Genomic DNA, 21,980 nt, shown 5'->3' on the forward strand with positions numbered 1-21,980 from the left:
CTTCCAAATCCCTCCATGTTCTTATTAATAAAATACAACTAAAAAGTATTGCGTTGTATAAAATATGCAGAGGTGGGTAGAGTATCCCAAAATTTTACTCGTTATTGCAAAAAAATATATTACTCAAGTAAAAGTAAAAGTAGTCTTCCAAAAGATGCACTCAAGTACAAGTGAAAAAACTATTTGGTGAAAACAATCATGAGTAACATTGTGAGTAACTGCTTACAATGATTGATCTTTTTTAAAACAATGGTATTTTTTTTTCTCAGCACAAAGTTATCTACATGAACTGTTATTATTATACTGTACTATAACCTATTACATAACCACGTTAAGCCAAAGAAATACCCCCAAAAACATTTAATCCTGGCGAAAGAAAAAAAATGACAGAAATTAACCATTATTCGTCCAAATAGCATGAGTGCCCTCTAGTGGAGAAAATAATTCCTAGTTTGAATAGAAGGGCAGTAGCGTCAATGTGATGTGCAACCTTCATAGTTTCTATCATGAAAGTAAAAGGATCATATCTCCAGTTTTCCGTGGTCAATCAGTGCCAAATTAAAACTGGGAGAGAGGTTAAAATCTGCGCTTTCGAGTCATGTTGACAGAGTCGTTGCTCTATGTCAAATACTTTATTTATTACGGTGCTTTAAAGACACCATGTGATTTAACAAGCTGGCATGGTCATATAACTGCAAGCTTGCGTCTGATTGGTGTAATATATCATGTGATTATTGTTGCGACGTCTCATTGGTGAAATTGGTAGAGCTACACTTGGCATCGCTGGCAAAAAAAAAAAAAAAAAATCACATTTGTAGAATAAAGAGGAAAAAATGTAACGACTCTTGTGTTTTCCAAAGTAGCGGAGTAAGGGTAGCATTTTTCTCAAAAAGTTACTCAACTCCGCATTACATTTACTCGGTTATATTTTCATGGAGTAGTTTTACCACACAATACTTTTTACTTTTGAATAGATTTTTAAAGAAGAAATACTACTACACTTACTCCGCTATTTTAGGCTACATTAGAATGATTACATTTTTCCTCTTTATTCTACATTTTGAGATTATTTTTGCCCTGTATGCCGACAGTGGTTGTCTCAGTTTCACCAATGAGACATATACAACAATCACCACATTACTCTTATTATCTATCAGTGGTAACAATGGTTTTCTCCTGTAGAGGGCGCTCATGCTCTTAGGACAGGTGAGGTTTAAAGTGTTGTTCTGGTCTGAATTCAATTATTTTTTTGTCATCTCTTTGGCCAAATATGGTCATGTAATAGATACAGTATGATAAAAACAGTTCATATAGAGAAAGTTTTGCTGAGAAAAAAATGTTCTCATTATTTTAAAAAAACAGACATTGTAAGCAGCTACTCACCATGTTACTCATTAACTTTAGTATTATTTTCAACGAATACTTTTTTTACTTGTACTTGAGCAAATTGTTGGATGACTACTTTTACTCGAGTCATATCATTTAGAAGTAACACTATTCTTACTTGGGTCAAATTTTTGACTACCCATTTCTGGTTAAAAGACTGTTAGATATACATTCACTGACCACTTTATTAGGTACAACTTGCTAATACCGGGTTGAACCCCCTTTTGCCATCAGGACTGCCTCAATCGTTCCCAGAATGGATTAAGTACAGTGAACCCATTGTCAATGTCGAGAAACCAGTCTGAGATGATTCGAGTTTTACGACATGGCGCGTTATCCTGTCGGAATTAGCCATTAGAAGACCATAAAGGGATGGACATGATCAGCGACAATACTATCCCTAGAGATGGTTGCGTGTGAGAATCCTAGTAGATGATGTGCCTAATAAGATGGCCGGTGAGTGTACCGTAATTTTCGGACTATAAGCCGCTACTTTTTTCCTTCATTTTGAATCCTGCGGCTTATTGTCCAGTGCGGCTTATTTGTTGATATATTTGGGTTAATAGGTGACACTTTATTTGACAGCGGCGTAATAAGACCGTCATAATTATGACATGCGACTATCATGGGCATTATTACTGAATGATTATGACAGATGTCATTGTCATCCGGCAAATTATGTCACTAACTCCATTTATGTCCAGCTCGGATCTTTTACATCCATTCAAAAGTGAGATAATTTGCCGGATAACACTAAATGATATGTTATAAGCATTCATAAATGCTCATGACAGTGTCATATCATAATTATAATTTTCTAACGACAGTCTTATGGCACCACTGTCAAATAAAGTGTTACCAAATACCATAACTAGCAATTAATGAAACAACTGGAACAGTAACTGAAGAAATAATTAGCACAGAACATGAATTTTGATTGTTATTTAGATCTGTAGCGCATGCTAGGAGGCATGTTGGACAACAAGTGTTGATAGCAGGTGGCAGCAGAGGTTGACTGTCTACCCCAAGGGAGCAGTGAAGGCCAAATGATGCTTCTTGAAGCAATGAAGCTTTGCAGCCAACTGGTTCAAAGCTTCACGGTGGTTCATGGTCTTATGATAGTGTGTTACCGGTTAATATCTTTTGGTGTAAAAATGTCGTTTTCGTGTCAAATTTGGTGGGTGGCGGCTTATAGTCAGGTGCGCCTTATAGTGCGAAAATTACGGTAAATACTTTGATAAGGTGGACGAGTCCAGGGGTGTCACGACTGGTCCTCAAGGGCTACTGTGGGTGCAGGTTTTTGTTCCAAGCAATCAACCTTTCACCGATATGGTATCTCAGAAATGTCATCTGATTGTAGTCCGTTGCTGTTTGTTTCAGAAGAAACATCATTGGTGAAACTGTGTTGGATCGGTTAGAATAAAAACCTAGACCCACTGCTGCCCTTTATGGAACACTTTGGACATCCCTGATGTAGACAGACAGGAAATCCAAATCAGGGTGGAAATGAGGTTTAAATAAAAAGATTTAATAAAAATAATTCAAATGTAATAAAAATCATTCAAATGTAATAAAAATCATTCAAATTCATTGAGTAAAAACATTTCTCTTTCAATCTTAACAATCAAAATACAATGGAACATACATAAACACTATACATCAAAGAAAACATCTAAAAAAAAAAAGATCATTGTCATCATTGGTGGAGTTAACAATTTGCATAACTGGAGATGTCACCGAAGAGGCACCGAATGTCACAGGTGGATGTGGACGGCAAATGGGCTTGCACTGGGATCTCAGGGGCTGTCATTGCAAACAAAAAAAAAAACAAAAACAAAAAAAAGATTAGTTTTTGTATGCGACGACTTTACACAATTTGATGACATCCAATGCAATATTTTGCTCTCAATAAGGTCATACAGTAAGATGCTCATTGTTTTTGATTGTCACAGTGAATTACAACTTACTATAGAAGTTAGTCGTGATCAAGGATTCTAGAAGAAATTGGAACACAATAAAATGTCATAAATATCTGAGTGTTATATGTTATATTTTCAAAATTGTTTTTAAGTTTGACATAAAAGTTGTAATATTGCGAGACACAATATATACCCCAATAGAATATCAATGTTTGGACTTTTCCGATTAAAATGTGAGATCGAGTGCATTAATACAAAGACTATTTAGAATTGTTGTCTATTTCTGACAGTAACAATGCCATACAGTCTTAATGTTAGCCCTTTTAAGATGAGAATAAGAATGAGTTGTAGTTTCAAGATGAAACATTTCATTTCGTGGTTCATTGAGGGGATATGTTGTAACTGTAAAATAAATAAAATGATAATGTCCCATAAATACTGTGAAACTTTACTGTATAGTAAGAGATTTGTTAAAAGTGACATCCTCTATATTTGTCTTGCCTACATAAGCAACTGCTCCTTTGATATAATTCTTTTCAGAGAAATATGAATTTCTTTGAACTATATTTGATCATCCTAGAAGTTGTAGTACTGTGAACAACTGCACCTCATCATACTTAGTTAAAAATTTTTCTAAAACACTCGCAATACTAGTACATTAAATAAATCAATCAAAAAAATTTACTGATGCCGAAAATAGAACCTACTGACACAAATGTTTCTTTTCTACTTTTCTAATCTAACAATCGCAATACAATGTTGCATAAAAGCCTGTATCATTAAAGAAAACATCAAAGACATAAAAGAACACACTGTCATCAATTACACATATGATGAAATATAATAAAAATGGGAAAACATACCGATTGGGTTATTTTGAAGAGTAGCTTCTTTGCCCCATTGTCTCTTCTTCCTTTTCCCCTGCACAAAATCGTAAAGAGAAATTATTGACTCAAACAAAAACTGAGGCAAATTGACTTTTAACTCACTGACAACCATTGAGTTAATGTTTTTATAATTACAAAGATCCAGTACTCACGTAGTTATTTCGGCAGGACCAACCAGGGTAAGTAGCGGCGTGGATCGCACTAAGCCTCTCCGATTCAGCGAAATATTTTTCCTGCTCCGTCGTTGTCAGCGACTTCCACTGTGAACGTCATCATCGTATCAGTACCATACGAGCGAAAACGACGTACATTTTGCCAACAACTAGACTTACCATCTGCCCCAGAATCCGATTCACGGAGGCGCTGTCCATATTGACGAACTGGGCCTTCACCAAAGGCCGCTGCTCCTTCATGTATAACATGAAGGCGTTGGGTGGCTTTTTTATGTAGTCCGACACTGGAGGTGTCCTTTTCCGACTGGAAAAACAAAGCAAATAGATAGATTTCGTGTATTGTCATTGCACAAAAAACACAAAGAAGTAAGAATTCGGCAACACAATCTCATTAGTTGCCACAGAGTTAAAAGACATGTAAGATAACTAATAGAACCAGCGCATCAAAGCGTTGTCCATGGCTATGCACACAAACACCAGACATAGGAGAAAAGGAAGAATGTGTAAAGTTGGAACCAAAATTATTACTTACCATGTCCCAGTTTTCATTTTGTTCGTCATCATTTCTGCACCACTGACCTACAAACAAAAAAAACATTGTTTACTAAACTGCTCATTATTATGAGTTTATCTGTTAATGGCTGCCAATAGGTTAGTAACAATAACATATTCTTATTTTCCCTTTGAACCATATAGCTTCAGTCATGAAGCGGCTTATTTTTGGAACTTTTACAGGCTAATGAGATTTATTCTGCCTTGTGGGAGATAGCGGATTTTTCATTTATTTTGCTTATCAGTCGGTTTTTAACTCAAGTGCAAGTGTTCCGTTATCCAACAACGCACTGAGAGGCCAAGTGTTGGAATGCAGGCACAAACACACCATTTCAAACAGTTTTAGCTTTGTTGCCAGCAGAGGTGGGTAGTAACGCGTTACATGTACTCCGTTACATTTACTTGAGTAAATTTTTGAGAAAAATGTACTTCTAAGAGTAGTTTTACTAAGCCATACTTTTTCACTTTTACTTGAGATTTGTTAAGAAAAGACTCTACTTTTACCCCGCCAATTAAAAATTTTTTTTTTTTTTTTTTTTTACATTTTTCCTCTTTATTCTACATATTGGATTTATTACTTTTGTTTTTTTGCTAGCAATGCTATTGCCAAGAGTAGCGAATCGAGAATCAATCAAATCAGTCAATTAATCAATCAGAGTTTATTCAATGTCGGTCTGCTATCTGGGTTATATCATATTCACCGTTGCCACAATGCCACTAGAGGGCAGTGTCTCCACCCAAATCAATAAAACTAAATGCAAACTTTCAAAACAAACCATTACAACGCCACTTTAATTAAACGAATAATCAAAGCAGCAAAATTTTAATTTGAATCTTTTTCTAATCGAACTACTCGAGGTAAACGATTAATCGTTGCAGCACTAATCTATATACATTTTAAATTATATTTTGGGGAAAAAAGTGAAAAAAACATGTATTTATCTCTTTCCAATGCTAAATCTGAATAAATACATTGAACATTCACACCATTTTACAAATTTTCACTTATCGTGGTGGTTCTGGTCCCCATTAACCGCGAAAAACAAAGGATCACTGTGTCTATATGTGAGCAGACCTATGCAATAGTGAATTACTTCATCGTGAAATGAATAAAATCTTATGTATATGACTGATTCCCATAAGACTAATAGTATTGGAAGTGGCAAGATCAAAGAACGACCCCAAACCAGTGAACCACTTCTTGGATCGGTCACCCTTAACGTCACTACACTACACTCGAAGTACCATAATTTTCACATTATAAGGCAACCTAACTATAAGCTGCAACCCACCAAATTTGGCACGAAAACGGCATTTGTTCAAAGATAAGCCGCACTGGACTATAAGCCGCAGCTGTCCTCATTGTATTATGGGATATTTACACCAAAAGATATGAACCGGTAACACTTTATTTGATAGCAGCATCATGCGACTGTCATAAGACCAAATGAGCCACCGTGAAGCCTTGAACCAATTGGCTGCAAAGCCCCATTGCTTCAAGAACTTCATTTGGCCATCACTGCGCCCTTGGGAAAGACAGTCAACCTCTGCTGCCACCTGCTGTCAACACTGTTGTCATCCAACATGCCTCCTAGCATGCATTGCAGCGCTACAGATGTAAATAACAATCACAATTCATGTTCTGTGCTTATTATTACTGTTCCAGTTGTTTCATTAATTGCGTGTTATATCTGGTAACACTTTATTTAACAGTGGCGCTACAAGACTGTCATTAGGAAATCCTAATTATGACATGACAGTGTCCTGAGCATTAACGAATGCTTATAACAGATATAATTTTGTGTTATCCTGCAATGAATGAATGAATGAATGAATGGATGTAAAAGATCCCAAGCTGGACATAAATGGAGTTAGTGACATAATTTGCTGGATGACACTTAATGACATAAGCATTCTGTAATGCCCATGATAGTGTCATAATTATGACGGCCTTATGGCGCCGCTGTGAAATAGTGTTACCTATTAACCCAAATAAATCAACAAATAAACCGCACTAGCTTATTCGCCGCAGGATTCAAAAGGAAGGAAAAAAGTAGCGGCTTATAGTCCGAAAATTACGATATGTTTATTTCGCCTATCACAAACAGTAGGACTGACATGTTGTAACGCGTGGTAGGTAAGATATGTGCACAAAAGTGTCAAAAAGGGGACACACTTCCACTTATGCACATTTATTAACAAATAAATATATAAATCCACCTTGACCACTCATCACTATGGTGCTCAGTGGTTCGCACACACGCGTTGGCAGATGAACGCCAATCTAAAAGTCAGCACTGAGCAGCAACCGAAGAAGAAGCCATTCGATATAAATGAAGCAGCGCCACCGCGTGGTGGATGTCGGGAACACCGTTTACAGACAGGTGACCGTTACAATTTGCTTTATATGAATGATGCAACTTTGACGACGTAATTTGATTAAGACATTTTCTAAATGTCTCTCTGCATGCCTAACCAGACTGAACCGCGCCTTCGACCAGATCAGGACTCGAATCTACGACGCAAGGAGAGCACGATAAGGCCGCGGGAGGGAGGGTTCCACGGCATTGCATGCAACTAGCCAACTTGCACACGTTACTACTCAAATGACATAATTTTATGCAAATATCTCATATTAAAACATGGACACCCGCAGTTTTCAGTCAGAGTAATTTACGCTAAGTCAGGAGGGCAAGATAAAGCCGCGGGAGGGAGGTTTCCACGGCATTGCATGCAACTAGCCAACTTGCAACCGTTAGTCAAATGAGATAATTCTATGCAAATATCCCATAATAAAACATGGACACCTGCAGTTTTTAGTCTGAGTAATTTACACTACGTGAAAATTATTTGGTGATTGAGGTTTTTTTCGTGCTCTGTTTGCACGCATGCTCCGAAAAGTTTGGTTTTTCTTTTTCCAAATCGGGAGCATTACACGTTACTTCTGCTTTATTATTAATTCGCATTTGGATTTGACAGTAATACTACGTACCCGATCACAAATTAAATTGCAACAGTTACAGTGCATTTTAATTTCAGCTTCATTTTTACATCGTTGTAAAATTTATAACGTTTTCATAAGTGCGATTAAATTTGCATTATAAAGGTTTTCCTTACCTGGACTTCTTCTTTACAACCTGTAGAACCCAGGTTACAACCTGTAGAACCCAGGTCAGCGTTAATGATTTCCATTAATAAATCCCAGTCTGCGCTGCTGTACGGTGTCTCCATCTCTAGTCCGCGTGGTGTTTAATATTTTAAGTTATTAAAGATATGAATTTTATGCATCTTTGATGTAAGTCAAACGAGGCGTGGCTTTTCCCTTTGTGACGTCATGCTCCCGCCATGCATTGAATGGCGACGGCGTCTAAGCTAACAAGCTAACGGCCGGAAATGGAGCCTTTCTGGGTACAATTTGGAGGCGGAAAATAGTAACGTTTGTCTTCAAAGTCATTACCAAGTCCGTTAACAGAGCAAGAAAATGCATACGGTGTTTTTGTAGACTTTTGATGGCTCTTCTCATCCGAGGTTAAGTGGCTGCCATTTTAAGACGCTGGCTTTCAAAAAACTTTTATTAATATAAACGGTCAAGGAACGAACAGAGCACCCCTAATGTCCTGTTTTGATTGATACAACTCGTGTTCTAACCTGACATCAATTTATATTTTGCCATTTCAACTAATCATTTATACTGATATGAATTCATTGGCTGCCGTTGACAGTGAAAGATGAACCCGAGTTGGCTTCAAATAGAGCCGTTTCTACATTGAACCAAGGGCGTAGGTTTGCTTAGGGACATAACACTAGCAACTTTTCAGGATGCTCAAATTGCCCCCACCAACATTTAAGTAACCTTATTTCATTATATAAAGAGTTCAAATATATAGGTAATTTAGATTGTCTTACCATATGTTGTAAGGATAGAATAGACCCTACCATTACTGAGCGAATTATTTTAATTATGGTCAGACTTACATTTATTCCTTTTCACTTGCTGAATGTGCCGGTCCATTTTTTTCCCACCTCAAACGCACATTTCTTTGACTGACTACTTGAAGCCCGCCGTCCCGCCACTCACACAACCCCAACATATTCATGTCGACAACAAGCCGCCCCCATCAGAGAAGAAGGATATTAAAAGTTTTTTTTTTCCGGCCAGCAGCTGCCACTGTAAGTCATGTAAAAAGACGTCAATGTTGTGGAGGTGGGAGAAACACCACTAATTTTGCTACTGAAAGTCCGACCTGCAACAGTTAGCCTAAGATTAAACTTGCTAACAGTCAAAACTACTGTGGTCAGGCCAGCCTCCACAAGGAACAACGAAGTCATGCTAGGTGACCCTTATTTGGATCATTGTTTGCATTATGTGCATATTCGGTAATAACGTTCCAAACAATGTTGAGACCAAACCTACGCCCTTGCATTGAACAGTTACTCTATCAAATTACCACTTTAAACACAGAAATGAAGCGAACAAGTCAACAACCTTCTAAGCTAAATGCCTGATATTGACGTCAGTAGACGTCCAATCCATTTTGACAGGGAGGTTTCACAGAGATCCTTTTCGTAATATTACGACTTTAATCTGTTTAATTACGACTAATCTTGTAGTATTACAAAATGACTTTATTCTTGCAACATTACTTTCCATCGCAATATTGTGACTTTTCTCATAGTATCACAACATATGTCTTTATTTTGTAATATTTTGACTTGAATCTGGTAATATTAAAGTCTAATCCCTTTTGACTGGGATCGCCGCCACCTCTCCTGTCAAGATAGATTGGATGTTAATGGCACTAAAAAGATTATTGCCAACCATCCCAGTTTAAATGTATTTTATACATATCACTATCGATGGCAGTAAATGAGTTAAAAGAGGAAAAATGGATAATGTTGACGTGTTTGAAATGTAAGAGTAATGTAAAAGGTAACCTCTTATAAGTACTAAAGGTCTTAAAAATATGTGAAAATATATCAATTTATGACCAAACACATACTAAAACTATTAATAAGAGGGGTCAAATTTAAAGTGAGATATTTGTTTGTTTGTTTTAATCCACTTTTCAAACAACTCTTAATTTAGTTTTCAAGAATGCACTCTTCTGTACATCAGGAAAAGTTTGACGGGGTTGCAATGTCCCATGTTACCACAAGATGCCATTAAGTCAACTTCAAAATAAGCGTATTAATAAAATAGGCCACTGTGAATTGTTTTGGAAATGACCATTACTTCCACTCTTATTTTAGTTTTCATGCGGTATCACCCAGCTCCTAACATTTATCTCAAATTATTCCCCAAAAATCCATTTGGCCAGATCAACTTGCTACATTGTTACATTACTGTTTTTCTTTCACTGATTGTAAATTGCAGAGTGTACAGAAATGTTTTTAATCTGTGATTAAAACAATGTGTTTCAAAAATAAGCACTATTTTTTTTTTCTTTAAAAAATGTTACATTTTATAAGTAATAACTGGTATTGAAGTGGTGATTTCCCACCCGAGGCACATTGTGATGACGGTAGAATTTTACCAAAACATGACACATTGAATAGCAGCGAGCCTTCACCCAGCATCGGGGCCAAATAAATATTAGTGTCTGGCGGCTTTACATATTTTGTCGTAAACTTCCGGGAAAGCGTCCTTGCAGCCAAGCTCCTCTCTCAATTTATGATACAGCTGTCCATCAAACATTTCCCAAAACTCGTCGCGGTCCATGTAGACGTCTGCGTACAGCATCTGGAACCTGCCCCCCCCAAAAACAGAACATTGTTTCACTTGAGCCATGAAATGTAAACCAGTCAAAACTGCGCGAGTCATACCCGTGGACATCTCGGACAAACTTCTCCAGCCGCCGTGTTGACATTGTTGCCTCAAAATGTTTGACTTTGGGTTCTCCGTATGCGCCGACATCCACGTAAAGCTCCTCTTCACCTTTCGGGTGAACCATACCCCTGCTGGGTGGTAAGAGGAACGGGCAGAGCCAAAGAGGGTAAACCTGAACAGACAAGTCAGTATTATTTTAACCAGCTTTCCATTGAGACTGGTCCATGTACGTAGAGCTGAAACGAATACTCGAGCAACTCGAGTTTAAAAACTGATCCGAGTAATTTTATTCATCTCGAGGAATCGTTTAATTTTGCCAGCTCTAAGCATCACGTTTTCCCCGCACTACTTTTAATGCGGGACAACGCGCTGACGTCACGTGCGTAGAGGAGGAAGCAATAAAAAAAAATTGAAAAAAACTTACCGCTGCCGACAGCCGCTACGAACTACGCCGACGTTGCTAAAAACTACGCCCGCATGATGCTAGTGTGGTAGCAGATAGCAGGTAGTGTCCGATGCGTTAGCCCCTCGGAGGGCTAGGTTTCTATTGATTATGACCACTGTCGATGCGTGGCTAACATGTCTTACATACAGGCTTTATTTAATCTGTAAACACAGCGCTGTAAAGTGATGAGGGTGTAAAATTAAAACACAATAAAAATGACTGTCAATTTTAGCTCAGTAGTCACCAAGTTGCACTGGTCCCTAATGTGCTCCAATACAGTAGGTATCATGCATTTATTTTGAACGCAGCAAAAACTCAAAATCCTATCAGTACTTACAGTTTAGACTAACTTAAAACTTAAATAGAACTTTAAAATAGCTTGACACAAATGAACTTTAAAATAGCTTGACACAAATGGAAATTAAATTGAAACACGTGGGAAAAACACGTAGCTTTCAAGTGATGTGTGTTATCAAGCGTAATTGCATTTTTAGGTAAGAAATATGTTGTTGTTTTTTATAAGCTCTAGAAGTTTATTGAGTGAAAGCAGAATTTTTTTTTTTCTAGTCACATCTTAGATGCAATTGTGGGCTTTTTCGAAAATAAAGACATTGATTGACTGAAAATGGTTCAATATTGGATTAAATGTCTTTTTTTCTCATGGATATGTATAATTGCTCTTTACCTAAAAAAAATGTTTTATCCGATTACTCGATTAATCGATAGAATTTTCAGTCGATTACTCGATTACTAAAATATTCGATAGTTGCAGCCCTACATGTGTGACTTGCAATCTCACTTCAATATCCTGGTGAAAGCGCGTGATGGCCGACTGCAGGTCCTTCATGGGCACTAGCATGTCCTGGACCACGTGGTGCTGCTCATAAAGGCGCCGAATTGTCTCTCCCTGCGTCAGCTTCAAGAGGGAGATCTTGGGCGGGACCATCCACCCAAAGAGCCAGCGGAACACCGGGTGGTTACCGAAGGGGATTATGTCCTAGTGGAGAGTACATTTTAGCCCAACTCTATATCAACTCAGGATTTAAGTGAGTCAGCGGTCCTCTGACATCGCTTTCAAACCCGGCAGACGGCGTCCGCGAAAGCTAGCAAATGTGCACGTGTTAGACCGGCACGATGCATAATTAAACATGCCATTAACTTTCTGTACTAGACCACGCGCGCAGTCTGCTAATGGCTTAATGGGCTGCACGTGTAACGGAGGTGAGTGTGCCCAGTCAGAAACGTTGGAGGATACGGCGCATATACCTGGAGCTCCCAGAAAATGCTGCGTGTGTGTCTGTGGTAGTATTGTCTGAGGGGGATGTACTCCACTCCATCATTGCTGCTTGTCAGGTAGCTTTCCACGTGTTTGAAGAACCAGGGTTTGAAATGCAGGCCGATTCTGTTGATCTGAGGTAAAAATAAATAAAAGATTAGATGGAGAAAATTTTTTAGGTCGATTTCAGTGTTCAGCAGTGACATATTTAATCGATCAAATGCGGGAAAAATGCAGCCTGACTGTAGTTTGGCATTTAGCCAACAGTCCCTCAAAAAAGTTGACTGTTGAAGGTTTATTGCATTCATATTGAGGTAAACTGTGAAACAAAACGCGACAAACTTGCACATTTTGGAGAAAAGGCCAAGACAGAGACAAGGCGAGGCCGAGACAAGACCATGAAAATCAAGTTTCAAAATGTAAAAAAGGTTTGTTACATTGTTAAGGCCTCAGTCATTTAGAGGGGTGTTAGAATATTAGTAACGCAAAAAACATTTTTTTAAATTCAATATTTATTAAAATTTTAAGACTTTTGGTAGTGAAGACAGATAAGACGAAGACCCTCAAAATGTGATCCTAAGAACAAGACGTGAGCTAGTTAAACACTAATGTCAAATAAAATACATGAATACACTTAATGCTCAATCCATTAACGACAGATGTGTCGGTGGCGACACATTTAAGAATGCGTACTTTGAACTACCGTAACTCCTAAACGGTTTGTGCTATCGAAAAAATTTCAACTGTTCCTGAAAGCTCAGAGGTTGCACTTGACAGCCAAATGGGTGCCATTGCTGTAAAATCACTCTCCTACCGCATCGAAACCAGAGAATCTGCTCTCTTATTCTCTGACGTGCTGGCAGTGGTACATTTACGCATGCGACCCGTTGAACTACCACATTAAACACACAAGCCAGGAGAGCGGTAAAAAACAGCAAAGAACGACAGGTTTTATTATTTTTTTGCGAGGAAATACCAGCAAGATTGTTATCCAGGACAATAAAACCTCCGCAGAGGTTTAGAGAAGAATTTGGGAGCCATGGCGCAACGGTAGGAGCAATTTTTGGTGAATAAAGGTATCGCACGTTTCTGTCTGTCTCTGTAGTTGAACCTCTCTTTGTACTTTTCTCAAGCTCATTTTTGCACATTCAGAGGAAAACTAAAACCTGTTTTGACCATAGTATGTAAAAGGGACAAAAACGCCTACGACCATACCTGCAGTTTTTGTTGAATTATCAAATATAAAACTATTCAGTCTCATTTTTTTCTGCTGAATGTTTATCCTAACATGACCTGAAAAAAGGACCCAATCTGGTCATTGTGAACATTTTTTTCTTTGAACTGTAAAGGCAACATCAAAGGCATGCAAATTCGGACAAAATAGGCTCAACTGGTAAAGGGTTAATGCAAAAATACAATGGAAGACGTAATTCACACACTAATGAAAATTAGCATGGCATATACCTGTCAACTTGTACGGTTTCGGCGTAATTTGTACAAGTGAGCACTGATTTTTAAATGTGTACGCCGTACGTTCAAAATCTGTACGTTTTTCGTGCATTACGTTTTTTTTTCTCCGTTTGGATTTTGTCACCGTTTCGGCAACGAGACAATGTGCGTTACAACGTTGGTTGAATGATGCGAGAAAAGTCAGAGACACTGAGAGCGAAGTGTTTGTTGTGACGCTCTTGCAAACGCGATGCTAGGTGGCTCCAATATTTCCTGACTGTAGCCGACAGCCTATACTCTACGCCTAGATATCTCATGCATATAGAACTACATGCGAAATGACAGACTTGGTGGAGTTAGTAAACAGCCGCCATTTTAGAGCAGCACACTTCTCAGAAAGGCTCTGTTGTAGTGAACCTTCCTAGCAAACCTAAATATTTAACTTTTTATCTAAAATACTCTTAAATCGGCAAAATCTTGACTTGACTCTATCTTTAAATGATGAAAAAGTTTTAAAACTTTCACGTCGAGATGAAACAATAAATGAGTTCCAAACATAGCAAAGGTTAATATGTTTTTTGTTTTTCTTTTGGGAAAAAATTAAAAAATACATGAAAGGTAACACCAGTTACTTTGCCAAGTAACTAATTACTCTTACATTCAGGTAACTGAGTTACTAACTCAATTACTTTTTGGGAGAAGTAATTTGTAACTAATTAATTACTTGTTAAAAGTAAGATTAACAACACTGGTCATAAAGATGAAGTCTGCAGAATGAAAAGTGACAAAAGCAGAGATTTTATTCTGCCAATTTGTTGACGAACACAATTTGCCCGCAACTACTGCTGATCACTTCTCAGAATTAGCAAAAGAGATGTTCCCTGACTCAAGGATTGCATTGGTGAATTAATTTTATCAATTGACCTTTTTAAATTATAATTTGACACACTAACAAACTACCTTCAAGTCAAACTGAATTGCGAGCTGAAGTGCCATGAAGTGCAGCCATCAAGACATGATAGAAATTGCCAAAAATGCTACATACAATTAAAACAAAAGTCACTTTTAATTTTAGTAATCATGATGTAGCTGTAGATATTGTTTTTTTGATTGATCCAGGTTATACGTTACAATATTGCCAATAAATTCATATTATTTTGAAAATTGAGTTTTTATTTTTGTTTCATATTGCACGCAATATACAACGTTGTAAGATTAGTCAACAATTTGTAAGGGCATACGTCACTATTTGTAAGATTGCCAATGGCCTCGGGTTGACAGGTATGATGGCGTCACAGTATTTTTAGCGCTCAAAAATTACATTAAAACCCAAATGCGAGAGCATAAACATACATGAAATATAACAACACTCACAGACATGCAATTAAAACAATAAGGCTCATAATGATTGCAATAAAAAGCGCTACCTTGTTGGGCTCGGCGTGCTCACTCATGGTGCCCGTCATAATAACGGCAGAGTCCAAGGAGTATTGGATGCCCTCCACGAAAGTATTGCGCTTGTCTCGGGACGCCTCGGCGAAACGTCGGCAAATGTTGTCCAAGCCTTGCACCGGCTCGTAGTGTAGCTTCACCCACGCTTTGGCAGGCACAATTTTGATCTCGGCTGCCACCAGGAAGCCCAGAGTGCCGCAGGACCACGGCACGGCATGGAACAGGTCCTGGTTCTCGTGCTTGGAGTTGAAACAGTATTTTAGAATTGGGAAAAATGCTATTTTGCATTATTTTTCAGTCTTTATTGGTGCATGCCTTAATTTTTTTAATCAGACTCTGGGGTCACAGTAGACTATTTTTAATTGATTAACTCATTGGCGCCACTAGATGATCCATTCATTTTGACTGGAAGAGGTGAATGAACATTCTTTCAATCGACTCGCCCAGTCAAAAAGGATTGGACGTCTAATGCGGTCAGTGGCGCTCAAATATAGTCATTCTAAGCCAGTCCTCACAGTTTATATGAATGGGACGTCTCTCGATGAGTTAAGACACTGATGTGTTTACAAGAATGTTGCAATAATAGTGTTGCTGTATTTATTTAGAGAAACAGAAGTATTCTCAGTCTGTTTTTAGAGATTGTCCGCGACAGTGCACAAAATTTTTTTTTTCCATTTAGAAATATACTGTTTTCTCTTTAATAGTTGTATTGTAGACTATACATCAAAAAATGATTGCAAGAATAAAGTCATACGTTGTAATACTATGACAGGAGTCGTAATATTTCAAGAAAAGTTTGTATTATGAGAATAAAGTCATGCGTTGTAATGTAGGAGATTTAAGTTGTAATACTGTATTACGACTAACCTCTTAATATTATAACCTATGACTCTTTGCGTACTATTTCATCAATAGTAGTTAGTATGTAATATGTATTGCCTAGCACCGCCAGACTATTCTCCCTGTATTATTCAAACACTGTGAGAAGAGTCTGGAACCCATCTCCTTATTGGCCTCTTGAGACAGAATTAAATCATCCGTGCAATCAGATTCGTTCATTTGCGTGACGTGTTCTTAACAAGCAACGTCACTCTTGCGCGTTGGAAGTCGTCTCCACAACAACACAGACGTCGAACGGGAGAGCCGAGAATATGTTCCAATCTGCGGTAAATTTAGTTTTAAAACAACCAAAAACACATCGATTCGCTAAAACCAACAGTCTGTCTCGCGGTAGCCATGTTGGATAAACCTCTCCGTTCTCCTCGTATGTTTATGTTTATTCCCTCGCGTTAGAGTTTCTGGTCGCTTTATCAACGGCACATCCGCCCGTCGCTGATTGGTCCACTCCGCTGTCTGTTTGCTGTGGCTTGCTCCGCCCTGGGAATTTGATCCGCCGAACGGTCACCAGACTCTATAGCTGGAACATCGGAGAGTCTGGTGTACCAGGCAATAATTTGTATGGATGCGATTTTTTTAGTACTACTTTATTCACGTAATAGTTCTACTTTAATCCTGGAATATGATTTTATTCTTGTAGTCCCATTTTTTTTTTCTTTCTTTGACCCTAACACTCTGTCGTAGCCACTTAACCCCTACCACAGCTTTTCTGAACAGAAATGAGGAGATACTTCTACCAGAGTCTTACCTCAGTGCAGCGCACAAAGCTGCCGTCAGCCAGAACCAGCTCATAGGCCACGCAGATGTGCTGGAAGAGACCGTAAATGTGAGAAGACGACTCGATGCCGGTGCCCATCACCAAACCACCTGCAACAGACCAGAGAGGGCAAGCAGGGACGTGGTGTGATTTAATTTCAGGCAGCACAACAACACATGCCGCTCACTATGTACGCGCATACAAATGTCAGGATAAACGAATGCGCGTCGGCCTAATGGGAAAACATTAGGCAACGTTGATGTGAAGTTTATGGCATCAGGAAATCCATTATGAAACCCGATCCCCAAGCGCCTCTGACTTCTCTGCCATTTCCGCTCGGTTTTTATCTGCGCAGCTCCAGCGTGGCTCCTCTAACAAAATTAGTGACGAGGCCAAACAGGAAGCAGTGATGGACAGGAGACCGAAGCGCACCCCTCCAAGCCACCCCGCCTGCTCCTACTCCCTGAGAAATTAATGAGACTTACCCACAGTGAGATCATCCAGCTCGGGGAGCACGGGCAGAGTCCAGCCAATAGAGGTGAGGAGTGCCGTCACCTGACCCATGTTGGCGAGGGGCTCCACTCGCACCACCTGAGCAGCAAACAGAGTAACAAACCATCCTTGGGACTATAATACCTTCGTCTTCCCACCTGCTTTTCAGTGTCAACCTCCAGGATGTCCATCATGTTTATGGCGATGTTCCTGTGCGTCTTCTTGTACTTGCCCACTCGCAGCGACACAGTGAGCCAGCCCGGCCGGCCCGTGCACATGAACCCCTTGCCACCCTCTTTCTGCCATTCACGCACCTGAAATCAAGTCAGGATACAAAATAGGGGTGTGACAAAATATCTAAGTGGTGATATATCGTGATACTTTGTATCCCAAAAGGTTATTGATATGCTCCTGCCAAGAATCGAGATGTCGTTTTAAAAAGGTGTCAATGTCTAAAAAAAAATAAAATAAAAAGGAACAAACAAGTTGCTACCAAAATCTTGTACCATAATACCCAGATAGCAGACCGACATTGAACAAACGTTGATTTTCCATCAAAATCATCAGTAAGGTTGACATCAAAATTTTCGACGTCAAGTGACGTTGAAACGTTCTATAGTAGGTCAGGCGATGGTTGGGTTAACATTGTTTTATAGTTGATGAACTACTGTTGGCAAATAGTTGATTTATGATTGGCCGGGAAATATGATTGAAAAGTCATTTAATTATGGATGAGCGGGCATTTTGCTCGAAAACATAGCATTGACTCATCAGCGTGGTTCCAATATTATTAATAATCGAAATGACGCTTAGGTTTTGTAAGGATTTTAACGTTGAAACAACATCAATTGAGGGTGCAAAAGTGACATTGATTCAACGATATAAGATCAACAGCGGAATGTTGATCCAAAATCTTTTCAACGTCGGTCTGCTATCTGGGTAGTGTCTGTTAACTCTAAGGCTACATTAATGGTGCTCAACGCCCAATCAATTTAGACTGGGAACGTTCGTTCATTCGAAACCAGAACATTTACAGTCATTCTACCCGATTTCAGGGCATTTACAGGTCACTTGCTGTTGACTTTGAGTCACTGCCTATTCATATGAGTCATTCCCAGGTCACTTCCTGTTATGTAACTCAAAATAAACAGGAAGTGACCCATAAAATACCCCCAAATCAACAGGTAAATGACCTTAAATGGCCCAAAATTACCTCATTCCTCTGGTTTGATTTTGCAGTTTTAACTTTGTCTACACACTGATTGCTTAAATCGCACTTCATGTTGTTCTGTCTGAACCGGAAATCCGAAACAGAAAATGTCAAAGATGGCACTGCCCACGTTTCACTCAGGAAACGTGTTTATAGACCCTACTCACATGACGTCACAACCACGCCTCCGCGCCATATTGTCCGTCTACTCGTCGTGTTGACGCATTACCGCTACGTAAATTCCTCCTATTATGGTGTGTTTTTCTGCTCGTTAACATTAATAATCAAAATGGTGAAGGTGTGTGTGGCGGTTGGTTGCAATAACCGAGAAGATAGACGGAGAGACTTGAAGTTCTACCGTATTCAGAGAGACCTGGAGAGGAGAGCGAGATGGACTGCTGCAATTCGACGAGAAAACTGGGCTCCAAACGATTACCACGGATTATGTAGTAGTCATTTTATATCCAGTATGATGCATTTAACATATATTTAGAGGGTTTTGGGCTGACAACCACAATTAAGATCATTGCGAGGCTAATCGCCGACAACATACAGTTTCAAATTCAAGATGCTTATTCCTTCCACCATCATTACATTTTGAATAATATTTAACTGGTACCAAGTGAAAGAAGCTGGCCTCGTCTACGGATCATCAGTTAAACAGGTGTGTCCAAACCTTTTGCAAAGGGGGCCAGATTTGGTGTGGTAAAAATGCGGGGGGCTACCTTGGCTGATTTACATAGAACAATATATTTAAACAAATGTTAGCAAGCCCTTCTGTGTGTCACATTCGCTTTATTGTTTTTCTTAATTCATAATTTCAACAATCTCGCCTTTGTGGCGTTCTCTTTCGACACTCGGGCTCTTGCGAAATACTGCTGCTGTGAAATAAACTAGCTTCAAGTTGCTATAATTTCTCGCTGCGTATCTTCCCTGTAATGTTGTCGTACATGTCAGCGTGTCTTGTTCGGTGATATCATTATCACGTCACATCGAACTCTTTGAAAACAGCGACTGTCTCTTTGCAAATGAGGCAGACACAGTTGTTGCGTGTTTTATTGAAGAAATAGTCCAATATCCACCTATACTTGAAGCGTCGGCCATCACAGTCAACTTTTTTTTTTTTTTTTTGATTGTCGCCATTTTAGAAATCACACAGGGTAATGTTGCTTAGAGTGCTGCTCTTAATGTTTTTCAAAGTTTCGTGAGAATAGGCCGAGTTTCTGTGGAAAAGATAGTTGTAGATATCAGGGTAGCAGATGTCAGGCAGAGAGGGCGAAGACAGCGGGTCGAAAAATATCGATTTAGGCATCAAATATGGATCTGGCGAATGGATAGACTGAAGCTTTTCCACATAACGCCTTTTATGCAACGCATCCAATGAGTTTACAGCGTCTGAAAGCACCGGGGCTTCCATGAATTGCACTATAAATTGCACGACAAATTGAAACCATTGAGAATACGGATAAACAAAGACGGACAATATGGCGGCCGGATACAGCGACACGTCATTCTGTGACGTTGGTGAGTAGGGTCTATAGGGTTGCTTGAGGTAGACTGAGACATTTAACTCATTGGCTGCCATTAGTGCTGCTAGATGCCCAATCCATTTTGACTGGGAGAGGCTTTCCAACTCAAAATGGAATGGACGTCTAGCGCTGTCAATGGCAGTTAAATCATGGCTGCCTTTTATAAACATTTACGGTATAATAATGAAGAGGGAACAGAAATTTGCTCTCACCATTCTTTTGGAAAACTGATGACGCCAGTATCATGTGATTTTCTAGTTGTTTCTTATGCCATGATAAAAAGGTAATGGTGACAGGGTTGCGTGCATGTTGTGGGACACATCTTTCAGTAGTAACTAAGATTTAACTAAGTTTATTAAAAAATGAATTTTACCAGTCACTTAACAGACACCCGACACTTGAATTTAATTTTAAATGCTCTATTTGAGATTCAATTTGGTCATTGGGGGGGATGGGACTAGAAACACTGTATTTTAGGAGGTGTTCCAGACTATTTTTGTATTTTTTTTATTTTAAAGTGCAATTTTTTCTCATTTATGTCGTCTCAGGACAATAAGTTTTGGTATATAGAGTGGCAGGTAAGATTTCCTTCATTCTGGAATGATCCATAAAGCTTTATTTCTCTCCCCTACGGAGCTCCAACCGGGCTAATATAGGACAGCAGTAATTTTATATTATAGTGATCTTTTCTGGCCTTGTCCACTGCGCCTGCGTCAAGTTTGCTCACCTGTCTCTGAATGTCCCGCACCCGTTGTTCGTGTAATTTGGGCGCTGAGCACATCTTGAAGATGAGCCAGGCTCGCACGTAGAAGTACATGTCGAACACGACGGACAGCGGCAACAGGAACAAGCAGACGAACATCCAACGCTGGTGCACCAGTACGTAGTCTACACCTTTCACTTGGACCCACAGGAGAAGCAAAAGAAACGCCAAAAATACGATGCAAAGCAGCGGCTCCATGTTGTGCATTCACAGAGGAGTTAAATCGTGCCCCACGACGACTCTAGAAGCGTTATTTGATAGCCAGGGAAGAATTATCAGACAAAAAGAACCAGACTTTTCAGTACGTTGATTTGGTAAAGAGCCAACACCAGCGTGGGTCACCCTACCTCAACGATAGGTAACTGCTGCTCAGTGGACGAGAAGCCGCGCCCATTCGAAGACACCCATTGGACGATTCTACCATAGAGGCGAACCCAAACCTACACCCCGTGCCGTGATTGGTCGAAAGTAGTAGAGAGGCGGATTGTAGCTTGACAGCCTCCCCGGGCTTTGACCAATCTCAGAGTAGGAAATCGGTCACACCATCCCACACTCATGGCTCGACTGTGTCAAATTTATTTGATTAAAAAAAAACAACAACACTGGTTTCTTCATGGAATGTGTTAATTTGAAATTATTAAAAGTACGTAACATTGATATATAGACATTCCTGTATTGTTTTGATTTCAATATTACTCCGGGGATTAGTTTTCAACTAATTTTGGGTGCGGAATAAAAAAAACTGTTGTCAGTTTTTCTCCAACACATCAAAATTTAGATTTTTTTTAAACCAAAGAAGTACATAAAAATATGACATTGTGCCTAACATTATGCACCTGTTTTATAAAACTTTTAAATATTTACATATAAGAAAATATGAAAGAAACAGACACGAGTGCAATAGGTATTTTTAACAATCTTACATTTTCAGACCGCTTGGAGGGAGGTCTCAAGGCCTCGCTCACT

At 39.1% G+C, this 21,980-nt stretch overlaps 3 protein-coding genes across 5 annotated transcripts in view; 1 reads left to right on the plus strand and 2 right to left on the minus strand.

Annotated features, from left to right (window-relative positions):
- The window catches only part of si:dkeyp-51f12.2 (uncharacterized protein LOC100151460 homolog), a 44,429-nt gene that overhangs the window by 15,809 nt on the left and 6,640 nt on the right, over positions 1–21,980 (plus strand). Inside the window, exon 2 of one of the 3 annotated variants that reach the window (XR_009063798.1) lies at positions 17,376–18,826. The exons of 1 other annotated variant lie outside the window; for it this stretch is intronic. The gene's annotated coding sequence lies outside the window, so the exon portion shown is untranslated. Of the gene's footprint in view, positions 1–16,980; positions 17,341–17,375; positions 18,827–21,980 lie in introns of those variants that run through there. One more of the 3 variants, XR_009063796.1, reaches the window with a different exon arrangement.
- LOC130918646 (transcription factor 7-like 1-D) lies at positions 2,907–9,805 on the minus strand. The gene is made up of 8 exons (XM_057840540.1): positions 8,893–9,805; positions 8,035–8,075; positions 4,898–4,944; positions 4,525–4,669; positions 4,345–4,452; positions 4,169–4,226; positions 3,354–3,380; positions 2,907–3,189 (listed from the first exon to the last, which is right to left on the minus strand). Exons 1-8 carry the CDS (start codon positions 8,927–8,929, stop codon positions 3,095–3,097), a joined length of 558 nt encoding a protein of 185 aa, XP_057696523.1. The 5' UTR covers positions 8,930–9,805; the 3' UTR covers positions 2,907–3,094.
- On the minus strand, positions 9,958–21,353 carry dhcr24 (24-dehydrocholesterol reductase). The gene is made up of 9 exons (XM_057840535.1): positions 20,979–21,353; positions 17,671–17,826; positions 17,506–17,611; positions 17,012–17,130; positions 15,342–15,605; positions 12,456–12,599; positions 11,989–12,186; positions 10,741–10,916; positions 9,958–10,664 (listed from the first exon to the last, which is right to left on the minus strand). Exons 1-9 carry the CDS (start codon positions 21,219–21,221, stop codon positions 10,511–10,513), a joined length of 1,560 nt encoding a protein of 519 aa, XP_057696518.1. The 5' UTR covers positions 21,222–21,353; the 3' UTR covers positions 9,958–10,510.

Source organism: Corythoichthys intestinalis, chromosome 7 (assembly GCF_030265065.1).
Source record: "Corythoichthys intestinalis isolate RoL2023-P3 chromosome 7, ASM3026506v1, whole genome shotgun sequence".
In the NCBI taxonomy this organism is placed as follows: Eukaryota; Metazoa; Chordata; class Actinopteri; order Syngnathiformes; family Syngnathidae; genus Corythoichthys; species Corythoichthys intestinalis.

What these genes read in the sequence shown, in the direction of transcription:
- LOC130918646 (XM_057840540.1), bottom strand. Translation starts at nt 8,929, where the DNA reads ATGGACCGGCACATTCAGCAAGTGAAAAGGAATAAAT. An exon ending in GTTGTAAAGAAGAAGTCCAG is followed by an intron (nt 4,945 to 8,034) that starts GTAAGGAAAACC and finishes TTTTGTTTGTAG; the next exon opens with GTCAGTGGTGCAGAAATGAT. An exon ending in GATCACGACTAACTTCTATA is followed by an intron (nt 3,190 to 3,353) that starts GTAAGTTGTAAT and finishes TTGCAATGACAG; the next exon opens with CCCCTGAGATCCCAGTGCAA.
- dhcr24 (XM_057840535.1), bottom strand. Translation starts at nt 21,221, where the DNA reads ATGCACAACATGGAGCCGCTGCTTTGCATCGTATTTTTGGCGTTTCTT. An exon ending in AGGTTGACACTGAAAAGCAG is followed by an intron (nt 17,612 to 17,670) that starts GTGGGAAGACGA and finishes TTTGCTGCTCAG; the next exon opens with GTGGTGCGAGTGGAGCCCCT. An exon ending in GCTGGATGATCTCACTGTGG is followed by an intron (nt 17,131 to 17,505) that starts GTAAGTCTCATT and finishes GGTCTGTTGCAG; the next exon opens with GTGGTTTGGTGATGGGCACC.